Genomic DNA, 20,652 nt, shown 5'->3' with positions numbered 1-20,652 from the left:
TGTTGAGCTTTAAGCCAACTTTTTCACTCTCCTCTTTCACTTTCATCAAGAGGCTTTTTAGTTCCTCTTCACTTTCTGCCATAAGGGTGGTGTTATCTGCATATCTGAGGTTATTGATATTTCTCCCGGCAATCTTGATTCCAGCTTGTGCTTCCTCCAGCCCAGCGCTTCTCATGATGTACTCTGCATATAAGTTACAATGTACAGCCTTGACGTACTCCTTTTCCTATTTGGAACCAGTCTGTTGTTCCATGTCCAGTTCTAACTGTTGCTTCCTGACCTGCATACAGGTTTCTCAAGAGGCAGGTTAGGTGGTCTGGTATTCCCATCTCTTTCAGAATTTTCCACAGTTTCTTGTGATCCACACAGTCAAAGGCTTTGGCATAGTCAATAAAGCAGAAATAGATGTTTTTCTGGAACTCTCTTGCTTTTTCCATGATCCAGAGGATGTTGGCAATTTGATCTCTGGTTCCTCTACCTTTTCTAAAGCCAGCTTGAACATTTGGAAGTTCACAATTCACGTATTGCTAAAGCCTGGCTTGGAGGGTTTTGAGCATTACTTTACTAGCATGTGAGATGAGTGCAATTGTGCGGTAGTTTGAGCATTCTTTTGCATTGCCTTTCCTTGGGATTAGAATGAAAACTGACCTTTTCCAGTCCTGTGGCCACTGCTGAGTTTTCCAAATGTGCTGGCATATTGAGTGCAGCACTTTCACAGCATCATCTTTTAGGATTTGAAATAGCTCAACTGGAATTCCATCACCTCCACTAGCTTCGTTCATAGTGATGCTTTCTAAGGCCCACTTGACTTCACATTCCAGGATGTCTAGCTCTAGGTGAGTGATCACACCATCGTGTTTATCTTGGTCATGATGGGTATCTACAAATCAGATGACTAATGTGTGATCAGCAGATACACTGATGATTGGGGCTATTTAGGGGTCTTCAGGTAAAGAACTTGGAACTTGGTAAATGGGGGATCAGAAGATAGAGTGACAAGGTCACATTCTACAGACATTGTGCTGGGGCTCAAGAGGATCAAAGTCTATTGGTGACTAATTAGGAAACAGCAGATAAATATTGGTGTAACTATGCTGCATTGTGGGTTCATGAGGTCAAAGACACTGTGAAAGTGAAGTGAAAGTGTTAGTCGCTCAGTCGTGCCAAACTCTTTTCGACCCCGTTGATTGTAGCCCACCAGGTTCTTCTGTCCATGGAATTCTCCAGGCAAGAATACTGGAGTGGGTAGCCATTCCCTTCTCCAGAGGATCTTCCCGTCCCAGGGCTCGAACCTGGGTCTCCTGCATTGCAGGCAGATTCTTTACCATCTGAGCCACCAGGGAAGCCCCAAAGACAGTGTACTGATGGCTAATTTAAAAAATCAGATATAATGAGGAGATCTAACGTAGGATCAGCACACATGTCAATTAGAACTCATTGGGTTAAATATACTGTACGGTGGCTGATGGGGAATGAACAGACAAAACGGTGAAAACCAACATGGAGACAACAGCCACTGCAATAGGTCTAAAGGAGGTTATAAGTGACACTGCTGGGAGCCAATGGAAGGGAGGTTAGTAGCCACCATGCTGAGTCTAAAGGAGGGCAAAAAGATGTGATGGTAGATCATCAGTCACTAAGCTGTAAGCAAAAGGAGTGAAAAGATGGTATGCTGTGAGCAAATGGGGGTCAGCAAAACTTGTAATGGCAGCTGAAAGAAGTGGTGAGACATGATGATATGAGCTAAAGGGAGTGAGTAGATTCTGCTGGAACAAAAAGTGGAAGAAGACAAGCTATTGTGAGCTAATGGTAGGTTAGCAGACATTGCGCTCTTGACTAGTGTCAATGATAAGAACTGCTATAAACTAATGAGGTGTTAGTAGATACTGTGCAGACATGTCATGGGGGTAAAAACTACAGCCTGGTAGCTAATGGAGTATGAGGAGAGACTGTGCTTAGGCTATCAGGAGCCACATACATACAGAAGTGTTGGCCAGTAGGGTTATCACATAAGTGACGGTAGCTAATGGAGGACCAGCACAACCCACCATGGAGCCTTAGTAAAGGTCATTTTCATGGAGTAAAACCATTTCTAAAGCCTTGAAAGAATGAAGTCTCCCATTGCCAGTGTCTTTCATCTGATCTAGTGGTCAAGATTCTTTGTTTTTCTCCCAGGCAGCCTACATCTGACTCCTGATATGGAAATGGGAAACTTTTTATTGTTGTGCTTTAAATTTTTAATTGAGAGATAATTTACATACAATAAAATGCACAAATCTTAAATTTAATCATTTGATGACTCCTGTGTATTCTCATTAACACACACTCAGTCAAGATACAGAATAGTTCCATCATGCCTGGGGAAGTTCCCTCCTACCTCTTAGGAGTTAATTCCTACTCCAGAGGCAACCACTGATCTGCTTTCTGTCACCATAGATTACTTTTTTTCATGTTTGACATTTTCCATAATAATAGTCATTTTAAAACATCAGATTTAATTTTTTAATGGATGAGCTGAAGATTGGAAGAAATGAGGAGATGGCATCTTGATAAACGTAATGCTTAGCAAACAAGGGTGAGGGCATGCTATATACAAAGTGAGAAAAGTGTAATATGTATATTCGAGTGTATGCTGTATTGGAGGACATCTAATAGTTAATTCAAATATCCTGGGTTGTCGTAATCCTTATGGAACACTCAGGGGGAAAAGCAAAAAAATCATGTAATTTAGTATCAATATTTATTATGGCACAGTGCTACCCAGTACTAAAAGTGAAGGATTTGTTTCTTCTTATCAAAAAAGTACAAGGGGAAGCATGCACAAGGTTGAGAGATTTGTCATTGATAGACCTCAGCTAAAGAAAACTCTAAAGGATATTTTCCAGGTAAAGAAGAAAATGATCAGGAAGGAAATGTGGGAAAAAATAAAGAGCAACCAAAGTGGTAAATATGTAGGTAAAATAAATATATAAAACAAAAGTGTTTTCTGGGGAGACATGCACACGTGTATACACACATACTTAACATATAGATAGATACATATATTACATATATATATACCCCATAATACATATTTTAAAATATATGTATATACATATATATGAGCAAATTTTCTATTAAAAGATTAACTTTCAAAGACAATTTCTTAGAGAAAACCATAAAATACTACTTAGAATTTAACAGATTTTAAATGAGTTAAATAAAAAGACAAATACATTCAAGGATGGAAGGGCTTAAAGCCATTTTACACCTTTCAGATAGGCAATAATTTATTTAAAAAAAAAATAACAGATAAGTCCTAGTGAATATGTGGGAAAATGTAAACTTTTTCTCAAACTGCTCATGAGAGTGTAAAATAGTACAATTTTTAAAAACTTTAATATTTAGTCAAATTGAAAAACTTCTATATCAATCAGAACCCAGCTAGGAGACAGAAGCCATACCAGTTACTTTAATAGAGAGAATTTATTATTAAAAAAATTTTACTAGTTGTGAAGTTATTATGAAGTTACTAACCACATACCCTAAAAGCAAAAAGAACATTAAAATTCTCATGGACTCAGCAACTGCAGAAAGCAGTGGGGCTAGGGTAAAAAGGGAAGAAGTTGGAATTACTAAAAATAGAAGGTTTTAAGTGGGCTCTCATGTGACTGAGATTCATAGTTCTAAGGAGGTGGCACTAGTCAGATGTTCCAAGTGTCTCTGAGGGGGTGCAGTACCATAGAGCTGTTAGTACTGGGAAAGTGCAAACTGGATTAAACTGCTGCTACCATGAGGATCTGCTGCTGCCCAAGTGAAGAAGCAATGCTGGGCTGATACTCAGATAAACAGGGTGCCAACTGGAATTGAAAAAAAAAAGAACAAGTCCCTTCTTCCTTCCAAAGGCTCAACATTTATATTTCATATCTCTTATTGGCAAGACACAACAGAGAGTAGCAACTGGCAAGACAGGAATGTGTTCTATAGAGTCATGGCCCCAGCATCACAAAGTCCCAGGATAGAAGGGCAGGTTTGGAACTGGGGCACAATAGATTAATAACTGGCATACTGCCTACACCCTATGACCCATCATTGCCATTTCTAGATTTAAATACTAAACACAGAAATGATACAAATGCCTTTCACTAGGGGAATGGAGAGATAAATAAATAAACCAGAGCTATATTTACTAACATGGATAGATCTTGGAAAGGTAACATTTCATGAAAAAAAGCAAGCTGCATAAACAAAAATAGTGTGATACTACTGATGTAAAGTTTTTAAAATATAGCATTATATATTGGAGACTTCATATTATACAGCAAAAACTTAGGGTAGATTAAAATTTTCAATGTTGAAAATGAAACCTTCACTTTAGAGGAAAGTATAGGAGAATATTATCACCTTGAAACTGATAACATAAAAACATAAAACCTAGGCAGAAGAAAAGAGTTAACAAAATTAAAGAATCAGTCACAGACTGAGAGGAGATATCTGAAACACAAATGACTGAAAAGGGATTATGTTCTCATATATTTTTTTAAAGAACAAGGAAAACAACATTTAAACCAAGAAGTAAAAGACAGCCTATTAGAAAACAATGAGCAAAGGACATGAACAGTCATTGCACAGAAGAAATATAACAATGACCAGTCAACAGGTAAGCTGATTCTCAACCACTAATTAGGGAAATCCAAATGAAATGAAAACAACAATAAGCCACTCCCTAAGGGGATCAGGACAATTTTCACACCAAGGTAGGAGCCATATTGTTACAGGTATACTCTGTGTGCCCCAGTAATCAGATGGCCCAAAGGGCTTGATCAAATGGTGAGGGGAGTCTTCTCAGAGAAGCTTTCTCCACAGTACAAGGCAAGGGCTGGCCTAAGTGAGTTCTCTCATGTTCTGTGAGGTGTGCCTTCTGGCAGAAACCTTTCCCACATTCTTGACATTCAAAGGGTCTCTCCTGTGTTAATGAGGCATACTTTCACAGAGAGGGCATTTCTTCATTCACAAAGTTTCTCTCCTGTGTGAGTTCTCTGGTGTTGACAAAGGGATTTCTTCATACTGAAGATTTTTCCACATTCACTACATTCATAGGGTTTTTCTCCTGAATGCATTCTCTGATGTTCAATGAGGCGTGCTTTGACATAGAAGGCATTACCACATTTGTTACATTCATAAGGTTTCTCTCCTGTGTGAATTCGCTGATGTATTCCAAGAGATGAGTGCACACTGAAAGATTTCCCACATTCATTACACTGGTAGGGTTTTTCACCCGTATGAGTTCTCTGGTGATTATTGAGAGTCATCTTCAATCTGAAAAATTTCCCACATTCACCACATTTATAGGGTTTCTCACCTGTATGAATTCTTTGATGTTGGTTTAGGGATTTTTTTGCACCAAAGTTTTTCCCACAAGCACCACATTCATAGGGTTTCTCCCCTGTGTGAGTTCGCTCATGTTGAGTAAGAGATATCTTAACACGAAATGTTTTCCCACATTCGCCACATTCATAGGGTTTCTCCCCTGTGTGAGTTCTCTGATGAATCATGAGGGTTGCCTTCTCAGAAAAGGTTTTCCCACACTCAGTACATTCATAGGGTCTCTCTCCTGTGTGTGTTCTCTGATGTAGAATGAGTTGTGACTTCCTGCCAAAAGATTTTCCACATTCATCACATTCAAAGGGCTTCTCTCCTGTGTGAGTTTTCTGATGAGCAATGAGGTATGATCTTGCACTAAAGGTTTTTGCACATTCACCACATTTATAGGGTCTCTCCCCTGTGTGTATTCTCAGATGTTCAATAAGGTTTGATTTCCTGCAGTAAGTTTTCCCACATTCATTACATTCAAAGTTTCTCTCTCCTATGTGTGTTCTTTTGTGTCCAACAAAGCTCGTTCTCTTGTAGAAGGCTTTCTGATATTCAACAGTTTGATCCAAAGTTTGAATCTTCCGATGCGGAAGGTCACTATCATGCCTGAGGGAATTACCCCAAACAGAACTGTTGGCACCTGGCAGTGAAAAAGAGCCTTTAAAAATAAATCAGACCATATCACTCTCACTCAAAACCCAACATAGGCTTTCCCTTGTCACAGTATAAAGCTTAACAAAGCCTATAAAAACTCTACATAATTTAGTCTCCAGCTAACTCTCAGATCTGTGGGATATTCTGAAAGAGATGGGAATACCAGACCACCTGACCTGCTTCTTGAGAAATCTGTACGCAGGTCAGGAAGCAACAGTTAGAACTGGACATGGAACAACAGACTGGTTCCAAATAGGAAAAGGAGTACGTCAAGGCTGTATATTATCACCCTGCTTATTTAACTTATATGCAGAGTACATCATGAGAAATGTTGGGCTGGAGGAAGCACAAGCTGGAATCAAGATTGCCGGGAGAAATATCAATAACCTCAGATATGCAGATGACACCACCCTTATGGCAGAAAGTGAAGAAGAACTAAAGAGCCTCTTGATGAAAGTGAAAGAGGAGAGTGAAAAAGTTGGCTTAAAGCTCAACATTCAGAAAACGAAGATCATGGCATCTGGTCCCATCACTTCATGGGAAATAGATGGGGAAACAGTGGCTGACTTCATTTTCCTGGGCTCCAAAATCACTGCAGATGGTGACTGCAGCCATGAAATTAAAAGACGCTTACTCCTTGGAAGGAAAGTTATGACCAACCTAGATAGCATATTCAAAAGCAGAGACATTACTTTGCCAACAAAGGTCCATCTAGTCAAGGCTATAGTTTTTTCAGTGGTCATGTATGGATGTGAGAGTTGGACTGTGAAGAAAGCTGAGCACCGAAGAATTGATGCTTTTGAACTGTGGTATTGGAGAAGACTCTTGAGAGTCCCTTGTACTGCAAGGAGATCCAACCAGTGCATCCTAAAGGAGATCAGTCCTGGGTGTTCATTGGTAGGACTGATTTTGAGGCTGAAACTCCAATACTCTGGCCACCTGATGCAAAGAGCTGACTCATTGGAAAAGACCCTGATGCTGGGAAAGATTGAGGGCAGGGGGAGAAGGGGACGACCGAGGATGAGATGGTTGGATGGCATCATCGACTCTATGGACATGGGTTTGAGTGAACTCCGGGAGTTGGTGATGGACAGGGAGGCCTGGAGTGCTGCAGTTCATGGGGTCACAAAGAGTTGGACACGACTGAGTGACTGAACTGAACTGAACTCTCAGATATCACTTCCTAACACTCTCACTACCCAACCTTGATACACACCAGCATCTTTGCTATATACCCCTGAGGTATATATCCTTCAGACTAGGCTTAGCACTATCTGTTCTCTCTGCTCAGAATACTACTAAAATCTACATGGCTCGGTCTCACTTCACTGGTGTTGGTGTACTAATGTTCAGTTCAGTTCAGTCACTCAGTTGTGTCCGACTCTTGGCCCCAATCCCTCCCAGCATCAGAGTCTTTTCCAATGAGTCAGCTCTTCGCATCAGGTGGCCAAAGTATTGGAGTTTCAGCTTCAAAATCAGTCCTACCAATGAACACCCAGGACTGATCTCCTTTAGGACGGCCTGGTTCAATCTCCTTCCAGTCCAAGGGACTCTCAAGAGTCTTCTTCAACACCACAGTTCAATTCTTCGGCACTCAGCTTTCTTCACAGTCCAACTCTCACATCCATACATGACCACTGAAAAAACTATAGCCTTGACTAGATGGACCTTTGTTGGCAAAGTAATGGCTCTGCTTTTGAATATGCTATCTAGGTTGGTCATAACTTTCCTTCCAAGGAGTAAGCGTCTTTTAATTTCATGGCTGCAGTCACCATCTGCAGTGATTTTGGAGCCCAGGAAAATGAAGTCAGCCACTGTTTCCCCATCTATTTCCCATGAAGTGATGGGACCAGATGCCATGATCTTCGTTTTCTGAATGTTGAGCTTTAAGCCAACTTTTTCACTCTCCTCTTTCACTTTCATCAAGAGGCTCTTTAGTTCTTCACTTTCTGCCATAAGGGTGGCGTCATCTGCATATCTGAGGTTATTGATATTTCTCCCGGCAATCTTGATTCCAGCTTGTGCTTCTTCCAGCCCAGCATTTCTCATGATGTACTCTGCATATAAGTTAAATAAGCAGGGTGACAATATACAGCCTTGACGTACTCCTTTTCCTATTTGGAACCAGTCTGTTGTTCCATGTCCAGTTCTAACTGTTGCTTCCTGACCTGCGTACAGATTTCTCAAGAAGCAGGTCAGGTGGTCTGGTATTCCCATCTCTTTCAGAATTTTCCACAGTTTATTGTGATCCACACAGTCAAAGGCTCCCCAAAGAGTCTTCCCTGACCACATTCTCCAAAAGCACAAACCATCTCTGTCTACTCTTCTTATCTTGAATTGATTTTCTTTTCTCCACCAAACATCATGTATTCATTTGTTTCTGGTCTCTTTTCCTCAATAGACTGCAAACTCCAAGAGAACAGAGATATTACTTTATTCACTATTGGACCCCCAACCTAGAAGGTGACCAGCATATAGTTGACCCTCATTTAAGATTTGGCAGATGACTGAATGTATAAATGAGTGATTGACAACAGAAGGCATCCAAGACAACGGAGGGAAGGAAGACAATTGAGAATACTAAAGAGAAACAGACTAGCTAAGAATAAATATCTAAGCTGAGGCAGGCAGGCAAAGACAAGAGTGGTAAATACAAAAATCAAGATAAAATAGGAGAGAGCACTTAAGTGTGAGCATGATATGGGGATGTAGGATATAGGTATCTAAAGCATATAGACCTTCTGTCCTCCAGTCATTTTCAAAGAGCAAGGGCCTCTGAAAAGAGATTCCTGAAAAATACTACCCAAAGATAACCTTTGATTTGAATCCCTTAAGTCATATTTCTCCTACTTTTCATGTGTTGAGTTGTTGCTCACTCACCTGTGTAACCATGGTCTGAGGATTCCTCCTCTAACATCCACAGTTCTTCCCCTCGCTCCAACTTGAAGATCATCTCTGGTTTGGCCACGCAGAGGCCTGTTAATGGGAAATGGCACAGGACGTGGGCCAGGTTGCCTGAGCTTTAGGGCCTCTGATGGAGGAGAAAGGTGCATCTTCATGAACTGCACAAGGAAGGGTACGCACTGAAACCTTTCACTGGGGGAAGTGAGAACACACACACTCTTCCTGGTGCTCCAAACTGATAAATTATCTATGACCCCTTGAATCTAGAACTGAAGTATCACTGAACTCTACAAAGGCTGCCCAGGTTATAGCAACCAAGAAAGGAAAAACATGCTACCAGGAGTTAGGTGGACAATATCCTCACCCACAGATGCCAGGTTGCTGTAGTTCTCCAGCATTACATCCCTGTGCATGGTCCTCTGGGCAAGATCCAGTCTGTGCCACTCCTGTCGGGTAAAATCCACAGCCACATCCTCGAATGACACGGATCCCTGTAACAACAATCTGCAATGATCAGGATAGAACACCTGGAAAAGATATGTGGGAACTAATTCTTCCAGTAGAGCACTTCTGAAAGTTGACTAGAAAAAGCTTCACTGGTGTCAACTGAAAAAAAATGTACAACGTGAGAGTTGTGAGTTAAGTTTTATTTAGGGCAAAATGAGAACTATAGCTTAGGAGACAGCATTTCAGATAGCTCTTAGGAACTGCTCTGACAAGGAAAGTGGAGGTCAATATATATGTGATTTTGGTGAAGGGGGTACATGCAATCAAGCACACATCGCAGTAGAAGATTGCTGCTAGTCACAAGAGGCAGATGTCTCTGTTAACGATCTTAGTGCTTTTCTAGATATGAGAAGATACAAGAAATTGGGTTCAGAATATTTTCTCCTGAAAATATCTATCTGAAGGTCTGCTCAAGACTATCTCATTCCTGATCTCTGCCCTCAACTCCTTTCAGGGTATGCTGAAGGTCAGTGACTACAGTGGCTAGTGACCTAATCCTTACAGAGGCAAAGAACAAGTGACAATCTTTAGCTGGCACTGGAAACCTGACTCTGTCTTGCTTGATACTATCCTTTGGGAAAGAAAAACCTAGAACAGTCCTGCTAGTGTATTAACTTTTCGATTCATGGAGAAAAGACCACTGACTGCTGAGTTAACACTCTGTGTCTGGACGCATCCTAACTGCTGAGGAAACAGAGGGCCTGCTCCCAAGGAGCTCATACCCCAGTAAAGAGACCTGCAGAGGTATGCATTGTCTTACAGCACTTTGCTTTATTGTGCTTCAGAGATACCATGTTTTTTCACAAATTGAAGGTTTGTGGGAACCCTGCACTGTCCAGATGGTGGTTAGCCTTTTCTAGCAAGAGTATTTTTAAATTAAGGTATGTACATTGTTTTTTTAGACATGTTATCGCACACTTAATAGACTACAGTATAATGTCGGTGTGACTTTTATATGCACTGGGAAACCAAAACTTTCACATGACTCACTTTATTGTGATATTTGTTTTACTGTGGTGGTCTGGAAACAAACCTGTAGTATCTCAAAGGTATGCATGTATATGAACACACCCCTGCTTTGAGATGTTACAGGAGCTATGCTGGACATGGGTACAAGGTGCAATGGCTTTTACAAGGGATGGAATAAGATTACACCTTGTGTTAACAGACAACTTCACTTGGGGAGGCAGAGCTTTGAATCCTTAAGAATATAATCTTCCTCACGAATATGGGGCAGTAACATTAAAAAAAGGCAGGAAGACACGAAACATGCAAGATGAGTTAAGAGAACTACATATAGCACAGTATGACAGGAAAATAGTGCTTTGGACAGTGATGAGATAAAGGGTTACAGAGACATTCAGGGGCAGGCAGTGGAGGGATTTCCAACTTTTTTTTTTTCTAAAGATCATCAATCTCCAAAATACTTGACTATACGATCAGAATATTTTCTGACCTTCCCACAATATATTTACATTTATAAATTACACAGAAGTACTGTCAAGTAAGAGAAAGGGAGAGAATATTACTCCTAGGATAACAGCATGAGCAGCTGAGTTGAGGCTGGTGCCATATATGGTGGTGGTGGTTTAGTCGCTAAGTGGTGTCTCACTCTTGCAACCCCATGGACTGTAGCCCTAGCCTTCCAGGCTCCTCTGTCCTTGGGATTTCCCAGGCAGTAATACTGAAGTGGTTTGCCATTTCTTTCTCCAGGGGATCTTCCCAAGCCAGGGATTGAACCCACTTTGGTGCATTGCAGGGGCTTCCCTGGTGGCACTGGTGGTAAAGAACCCACCTGCTAATGCAGGAGATATAAGAGATGCTGGTTCGATCCCTGGGATGGGAAGATCCCCTGGAGGAGGACATGACAACCCACTCCAGTATTCATGCCTGGAGAATCCCATGGACAGAGGAGCCTGGGAGTCTATGGACCATAAGGTCACAAAGAGTCGAACATGACTGAAGCGACTTAGCACGCATGCATGCTCCTGCACTGCAGGCAGACTCTTTACTGCTGAGCCACCAGGGAAGTCCCGGCACCATGTACTGAGAATAGCAAAAAAGGAACACAAGGGGCTGGCAGAGGGGGAGATTAAGATCAATCTTGGACCTGAGCTGGAGTGTTTATGTCACATACTGATAGAGACGTCCAGTTGGCAGATTAATATATGATGCTGGAGCTCTGAGAGAAGGCTAAGACAGACCAAGGATTGAGAGGCAATAAATAGTATTTCAGTACCAGCTGAAGCCACCATAATAAACTGGATGGCTAAGAGAACACAGCTTGAAATAGGCACCAAGTGCATGGTCAGTGGGTATACCAACATGACATGAAGATTGAAAAGGAGTTGGGGGGCTCCTGTGGGACAGAGAAAGCCTCTCTTTTCTTTGTCATGCAGTCCTGTTCCAAAGTAAATCCCAGTACCAAAGCTGCAACCTTGCAGTAGCAGGCCCCTCAGACTCTAAGGGAGAAGAATCCTCTTCTTTGGCCAGAGGAGTAATGTTCTGAAGAGTGTTAGAAGGATCCCCATTGCCTTTTTTATAACCTATCACAACTTGGACCCAAGGGCAACCTAGTTGTAGAAATTGAATGCCAGGGTAGGGATGAAAGCCCTAACTGTCCAACTAGAGGAAGGGGAAGCCCTGGGAACAGAGGTGTGGGGAAGATTGCCCTTATTAGATTGCCCTATATTATTATATAGCTTCAAAATACATGAAGCAAAACTAAAAAAATCTGGAAAAAAAATAGGACAATCCACAAACATGGCTGTCAACCTTTATCACCTCTCTTAGTGATTAAAGGAACTAACTAGTAGACAAAGAAAAATCAACAATGATATAGAAAACTGAACATTACCAATCAACCAATTGATTTCGTAAAACATTCCACTCAAAATTGAGAGATTAATTGTTTCTTCAAGAACACATGGAATGTTCACCAAGCTAGACCATATCTAGGATCATAAAACAAATCCAAAAACAATCAAAGGGAGCACTGGGTACCAAGGGAAATTGACTTGGAACAATCAACTCTGAGATATATCCTAATTAAAACTATTAGAATTTAAAGACAAAGAAAAAAATTCCTCAGGGCCTTCAGGCAAAAAAAAAAAAAAATTAGATTGGCATCAATTTCTCAAAAACAACATACAAAGCAAGGCAATATAGTAGTTTCAAGAAACTTAAGAAAATACAAATTAAGGAAATTATACCCAGCCAAAGATACCCTTCAAATATCAAGGGTTTTAGGAAAAGTTGTAAATGTACCAGAATATGTGTGGTCTTCATAAGGAATTTGCTAGAGCTGCACTAATATGGTAGCCACATACCATATGTGGCTACTTAAATTTTGATTAATTAAAGTGGAAGAAAATTTAAAACTCAGCTTTTCAGTCACACTAGGCACATTTGCAGTGCTCAGTAGCCGCATGTGGTTGGTTATAGCATTAGACAGCACAGATACAGAATATTCCCATCACTACAGGAAGTTTTATTGTATACCGCAAGCTGGAATCAAGATTGCCGGGAGAAATATCAATAACCTCAGATATGCAAATGACACCACCCTTATGGCAGAAAGTGAAGAGGAACTAAAAAGCCTCTTGATGAAAGTGAAAGAGGAGAGTGAAAATGTTGGCTTAAAGCTCAACATTCAGAAAATGAAGATCATGGCATCTGGTCCCGTCACTTCATGGGAAATAGACGGGGAAACAGTGGAAACAGTGTCAGACTTTAATTTTGGAGGCTCCAAAATCACTGCAGATGGTGACTGCAGCCATGAAATTAAAAGGCGCTTATTCCTTGGAAGGAAAGTTATGACCAACCTAGATGGCATATTAAAAAGCAGAGACATTACTTTGCCAACAAAAGTCCATCTAGTCAAGGCTATGGTTTTTCCAGTAGTCATGTATGGATGTGAGAGTTGGACTGTGAAGAAAGCTGGGAAGAATTGATGCTTTTGAACTGTGGTGTTGGAGAAGACTCTTGAGAGTCCCTTGGACTGCAAGGAGATCCAACCAGTCCATTCTAAAGGAGATCAGTCCTGGGTGTTCTTTGAAAGGAATGATGCTAAAGCTGAAACTCCAGTACTTTGGCCACCTCATGCGAAGAGTTGACTCATTGGAAAAGACTCTGATGCTGGGAGGGATTGGGGGCAGGAGGAAAAGGGGATGACAGAACATGAGATGGCTGGATAGCATCACCGACTCGATGGATGTGAGTTTGAGTGAACTCCGGGAGATGGTGATGGACAGTGAGGCCTGGCATGCTGCGATTCATGGGGTCACAAAGAGTCGGACACAACTGAGAGACTGAACTGAACTGATACTAAACAATAGGGCTTCCCTGATAGCTCAGTTGGTAAAGAATCCACCTGCAATGCAGGAAACCCCAGTTCGATCCCTGGGTTGGGAAGATCCCCTGGAGAAGGGAAAGGCTATCCACTCCAATATTCTGGCCTGGAGAATTCTACGGGATCGCAAGGAGTTGGACATGACTGAGTGACTTTTTAAATATATATATACTAAATAGTGAGCTTCAACCAAAAACAATGGATGGGAAAATTTTGGCAAAAGGACTGACAGTAAGTATTTCATATATTTAACTGCAAAGCTAAGACTAAAAAATAATTTTAAAATGCAACTAAAACTGAACAAGATCATTTACTATTGTATAGGAAACAGATGAGGGACAAATTAGATAGTAAAAGATTAATAAAGAAAAAAGTAAAAGGGAGGGTATATATGTATATTAATTGCTGATTAACATTGTTGTATAGCAGAAAACAACACAACACTGTAAAGCAATTATCCTCCAATTAAAAATAAATTTTTAAAAAAAGAAAAAAGGTAAACTGGTATAGCCATTATGGAGAACAATGCAAAGGTTCCTCAAATAATTAAACTAGAACTACCATATGATCCATCAGTCCCACTTCTGGGAATATATCTGAAGGAAAGGAAATCACTATCCCAAATATTCACTGCAGCATTATTTGCAATAGCCAAGATATGGAAACAACCTAAGGGTCCATCAATAGATGAATGGATAAAGATCTGGTATATAAACTGCTGCTGCTGCTGCTGCTGCTGCTGCTAAGTCGCTTCAGTCGTGTCCAACTCTGTGTGACCCCATAGATGGCAGCCCACCAGGCTCCCTCATCCCTGGGATTCTCCAGGCAAGAACACTGGAGTGGGTTGCCATTTCCTTCTCCAGTGCATGAAAGTGAAAATTGAAAGTGAAGTCGCTCAGTCCTGTCTGATTCTTAGCGACCCCATGGACTGCAGCCTACCAGGCTCCTCCATCCATGGGATTTTCCAGGCAAGAGCACTGGAGTGGGGTGCCATTGCCTTCTCCCGGTATATAAACAATGGAATATTATTCAGTCATGGAAAATAAGTAAATCCTGCCATTTGCAACAACAGGGATGAACCTGGAGGACATTACACTAAGTGAAATAAGTTAGAAAGACAAATACTGTATGATCTCACTAATATGTGAAATCTAAAAAAAAGTCAAACTCAGAAGCAAAGAGAGAATGGTGGTCACCAAGGGTACAGGGGAAAGGGGAGAGATATTGGTCAAAGAGACAAAGTTACATTTATGGAGGATAAATAAAGTCTAGAGATCTAATATACAAGCATGATGACTATATTTAATAATATTATACTGAACAATGGAAATATGCTAAGAGAGCAAATTTCAGGTGTACTCATCACACACAAAAAATGGTAACTGTAATGAGATGATAAGTTAATTAGTTTAACTGTAGTAATCATTTCACTATGTAAATGCATAGCAAATCATGTTGTACATCTTAAATATATACAATTTTATAAATAAATATGTAAATAAAAAGATAAAAGGGTTGAGTAAGAATACCACAGAAGAGATAAATACAAAGGTAACCACCAGAATGGGCTTCCCTGGTGGCTTAGACAATAAAGGAGGCTTGGATTTGATTCCTGGGCCAGGAAGATCCCCTGGAGAAGGGAATGGCTACCTGCGCCAGTATTCTTGCCTGGAGAATCCCATGGTGGGCTATGGTCCACGGGATCGTAAAGAATCAGACACAACTGAGCAACTAATCACAACTACCAGCATAAGAATACAAACCTTCCTAACTACCAAAAACATTTAGAGGAAACACTCAATAGAGAAAGAAACACAGTAAATATAACATTTACACACTGTAATTACATCATAAGATAAAACAAGAAAGTTGAGGACATTTTGTATTAATTATATTACAAACAGTAATACAAATAAATGTGAATAGGCTTACTTCATCTATTAAAAGAAATAGATTTTCACATTGCCTTGTTAAACCAAAACCCAACACAATGCTGTATACAAGAGGCATGCTTAAAACAGTCTTTCAAAAAGGCTAAAATTAAAGAGATGGACAAAGATTTACCAAATGAAAATGATATAAAAGCAGGAATTGAAATCCTGATACCAGACAAAGTAGAATTCCAAAAGCAATTATATGAGATAAACGATACTTTGTAATGTTAAAAGCCCTGTTCACAACAAAGATATAAAAATAAAGATATTTGTAAATTTCTAGATGCTCAGGCCTATGGGCAGAGATGCTGGCCAGACTGCCCCACCTATTTAATTGTGGGTCTGAGTGGGGAGCATGTGGCTTCTGCCCTATTGCAAGTCATCTCATCTGTTGGCACCAGAGGTGTACCACAACAATAACTCAGTCACCTAGGTCATATCCTGATTTCCAGGCCTTTTCTAGCCTAAGCAGTAATCACTCTCCCCCTTTCTATTACCTGTGCCATCAACTAGGAGAAGGTGACTGTGTTAATGGCTCAGATTTCTCCAATCCAAACTCTTACCATTCATCCTTGGTAAGCAAGGGTGTCTGGCATCTGTTGGTCGGCTTCCTTGAGTTCTGCCCAGTTGCCATGTCCAAGCCAGGAGGACTAGAATAGCTGCTTGAATGTGCTGTGGATAGTGCTCCTAGGCTCCTTGGGGCCCCTTTTCAGACTAAGATGCTTACTGGCCCCAGGACCTCATGAATCAAGCAAAGCCAAAATAGACACAAATTAGCAAGAGGGAAAAAGGAACATTCTGGGAGGGAAGTTGATAATGATGTATAGAAATGGAATTCTCTGTCCTGGGCTCTCATGAAAGGAAGCATAGTTGCTCAGGGGACTTTGGGGCAATACCTTCTGGAAAGGCCTTATTACATCCATGGGAAATTCATGGGGGTCAGGGAGGCTTAGATTTCTGCTGTAATTTTTGCCCCTCATTAATCAGTGAGGAAATCCATTCTCCTTATGAGTCTCAGTTTCCCCAGTAATAATATATGGGTGGCATGGGCATATGTTAGGCTTCCCTGATGGCTCAGCAGGTAAAGAATCTTCCTGCAATGCAGGAGATGAGAGTTTGATCCCTGGGTCGGAAAGATCTCCTGGGGGAGGAAATGGTAACCCGCTCCAGTGTTCTTGCCTGGAGAATCCCCATGGACAGAAGGATCTGGTAGGCTACAATCCAAAGTATAGCAAAGAGTTGGACATGACTGAGTGACTAAGCACACACACACAGCACATGGGCATAGATTTGACTAGACTAGTTTCCATATGTAAGACAGAAGTCTGGGCTACCCCCAAGTGACCTACGGAATTTTGTCAACTACCTAAGTCCAGCACGCCCCACCCTATTCTAATTCAGCTGGACTTGGGGGAAGTTCTGTTGTGGTTCCCAGCGTGACTGATGTATTAGACCTCTTCCTGTTCTACTGTGACTAATGGCTACCTTCGCTGTGACCCCCTGGGGAGTCCTTAGCAATACTGGAGCGAGCCATTGGTGGAGGGAACCTCTAAAGACCTTTCTTAGATCATCAAGAAAACTGCCTTGGTCAGCTCTAGTGCTATTCTCTGGCCTGCTTGGGCGCTGGGGTTGTGTGTAGTGAATGGCCCTTCTTTGTTTCTCATTTCTGTTTAGAGCAGATGGAAATCTGATAGACAAGAGACATCTGTGCAAGTCTTTTGGAGGATGCTGTCGACAAGCTGCTAGCTCTGTACTGCCTCTACCCTGACTGGATTCTGGGCCCCAGTGACTGTGTTCCTCTTCTCTCTGGATAATTCCTAGACTTTGGCCTGTATGATTTTTTGTGGGCCAGACCTAGCCAATAGGAACAAGTGGCCTGAGGTAGCACTTTCTAGTCTGCAAATTCCTTCTATCTCCATTATTTTCTGAAGCAGTTGGGCAGAATGGATGACTTTATCCCAACTTTACAGATAAGGACATGGAGGCAGTGAGAAGTGAAATGACTTGCTCATGGTGATCTAGAATATTGACTGCAAGGCAGGATGGGTAAGAGGATGGGCAGGCTGGGGTGAAAGATGTGGTGTAAGAGAATACTACTAATAATTTTCCAGACACAAAATAAATAATATAATTGATATGTGCCAGGCACTAGACACTTTAACTGCATTATCTTGTGTAATGTTTATCTTAACTACATGAGGTTGACATTATTGTATCTGCATTTTCAGATAAGAAAACAGAGCCTCAGAAAGGTTAAGACCCTTGCCAAAATTCACACAACCAGGTCATTAGACTTCAAATCTCCTGCTTTTTCTGTTGCACTTGTAGTGAAGCTGCTGTTTCGATGTATGTTGGGGTACTAGGGGTTGAATCTCGGCAGCAGGCCCAAAGTCAGAGCATCCTAAAGCTAAATTGGACCTCTGGCTGCCTCTTTATCCCACTGAGCCCAGCCAAGCTTCCCAGCTCCAAGCCCAGGTCAGAGGCCCTTGTGAGCCCAGGGAGCAACTACTTTCCCCCATTCCCACCTCTAGCCTTGGATCTCTGGGAATTGTTCCCAGCCAGGTGAGCCTATCCTTTCTCCCATTTAAACCTGCTAATAAGCAGCCTGGGGGAAAAAAGTTGTCTAGCAGAGTGAAGCAATAGATGTGAGTTTGGAGAACTGGCATCTGGCCACTCAGACCTTCACCATCAATTGGAGCATTTCCTCATGAAGAGTTATTGCAAATCACTTAACAGTCACAGTGAGAAACAGTCTCATTTTCTGGAAGAATAATTGCTGTCTGATGGGCTCTTGAAGGCTACTCTCCTCTGTTCCTTCAGTTTCTCTCCTGCTTTTCCATTTCCTCCCTCTGGATGCCTGAACATGTTTTCTCTCAGCCCACGGAGAACCTCATGAGATTTCCAATGGGCTCCTATGTAGAACCCAGTGCCAACAGGAAGTGCATGCTCTGTCTGTCCACAAATGCTGTGATTAAAATTAATATTTATGTCCTTCAAGAGGCAGAAAATGGAATGGACATCCGTGTCCATCCACAAACTCAGATGTGGGCGGGCAAGAAAATAGTCCTTGTTTGTTTTATTTAAAGTAACTGAATTCTGACTCCAAACCTCCCATTCTAGCAGAGAAGCAGAAAATTCCATGTTTTTCATGACTGGGGACCCACTTAAGGTTGGCACTGGAATCCAAGGGGTACTTGTATTACCCAGAAATTAGGTAAGGGCAAATAATCTCTAATCTATTCAGTCATCACTGATATCCTCATTTTCCATGCCTGCAGTGATGGAAGTGAAGCTGAGAGCCCCAAGGTCCTAGGTCCTGCCTCCCTCTGGGTACCTTAAAACCATCTCCTCGCCATCTTTGAGGCACTGCCCTAAGCAGTTTTTGTGCTTCTCTACTGCCCCAGACTTAGGAGCTCTCCATTCCCACGTGGGGCTGGGAGTAGGAGGGATCCCTCTTCATTTTTTTTTTCTTTCAGGACTTTTCCTTGTCCTTTATGATTATATATCAATGGTGTTTTCATACTTTTATAAAAGAATGATAGATTCAGTGATGTCAGCCTGCTTTGGCTTTCTACACTGTGAAATCCATCTTGCAAAAGGTCTTTTGAGGGCCTGGTTACCTCCATGTAGCCAGGGGTATGGGGTGTGGGGATATAGAGGAGGAGCAAATAAATAAACATGCATATTTCCAGAAGTTACCCTGCCACAAAATACTGCTTTATTGAAGGAAAAAATTATTTCACTGTCCTACAATTTAGGACATCAAGATTCTAGTCCCTGTTCTACCTGCAATTGACGGAAACTTCATATCTCAGAGCCTCAGGTTCTTCATCCTTAAATGAGGTGGAGAACACAGAATCTCAGACTGTGGTCCTTTCCTTACCCTTTCCTTTTTTGATGCTTAAATTCTTCCTATATCATCTGTCTTGCTCCTACTCACCTCCACTGGCATAGATTCCTGGGGCACTTTTAATGCCTGCTGCTGCTGCTGCTAAGTCGCTTCAATCGTGTCCGACTCTGTGCGACCCCATAGATGGCAGCCCACCAGGCTCTGCCATCCCTGGGATTCTCCAGGCAAGAATACTGGAGTGGGTTGCCATTTCCTTCTCCAAGGCATGAAAGTGAAAAGTGAAAGTGAAGTCGCTATTTACGTTGAGTTGGAATAGGCCTAGCTTAGTCCCTGGGAGTCACACAGATCCTATTTGCTATCTACTCTCTTTGCCCCATAACAGTCCTTCCAGATCTGAAGGCAGAGATGGTATTCTTTGGTTCAACAAATGTTAAGTACCTATTCTAGGTGCTGAGGGTCCAGCAGTGAATAAGCAAGATTAAAAAAAAAAATCCCTCTCCCCATCCCCCCACTTATGGGACTTACTTTTCTCTGCAGGTGGGCAGATAATGAAGCAAAATAAATAAAGTTATCATATGTCAGATGGTGACAGGTACAGTGGAGGGAAATAAAGGAAAGACAGGAGGTTCCAATTTAAAATAGAGTGGTCAAGAGAAGACTCACTGTGCAGGTCACATTTGAGAGAACTGAAACCTCAAGGTAAGAGAAGATAATAAATACCAGGAACAACCATGAGTCCAGTGTACCTGAAGTGGAGTGAGTGAAAGGATGAGGTCACAGAGGTAATGCTGGAGTGAGGGAGATGAGAAGACTGTTGAAAAGACTTTGACTCCTGTCCTGAGTTAGAGGGCAGCAGAGAATGACACGGAGAAGGAAATGGCAACCCACTCCAGTGTTCCTGCCTGGAGAATCCCAGGGATGGGGGAGCCTGGTGGGCTGCTGTCTACGGGGTCGCACAGAGTCGGACACGACTGAAGTGACTTAGCAGCAGCAGCAGCATGTACCAAGTAACACAGCAAAAGCCTACAGAAGCTAAAAACTACAGGAACACAAGAAGAAATAGAAGTTTTCTCTAGTGGAAGACTTTTAACATACTATTC

The 20,652-nt window shown here is 41.6% G+C and overlaps 1 protein-coding gene across 1 annotated transcript in view; it reads right to left on the bottom strand.

Moving 5' to 3' along the window:
* Positions 1-4,780: 4,780 nt before the first annotated feature.
* The window catches only part of ZNF157 (zinc finger protein 157), a 30,505-nt gene continuing 14,633 nt past the window's right edge, over positions 4,781-20,652 (bottom strand). The window contains 4 exon segments of the mRNA XM_068963202.1: positions 4,781-4,952; positions 4,954-6,010; positions 8,887-8,982; positions 9,275-9,401. Coding sequence (XP_068819303.1) covers positions 4,781-4,952; positions 4,954-6,010; positions 8,887-8,982; positions 9,275-9,401 — 1,452 coding nt within the window.

Source organism: Capricornis sumatraensis, chromosome X (assembly GCF_032405125.1).
Source record: "Capricornis sumatraensis isolate serow.1 chromosome X, serow.2, whole genome shotgun sequence".
NCBI classification, from domain to species: Eukaryota; Metazoa; Chordata; class Mammalia; order Artiodactyla; family Bovidae; genus Capricornis; species Capricornis sumatraensis.
Note: the sequence above shows the minus strand (reverse complement) of the source record. Positions and strands in the feature narration are given on the sequence as shown.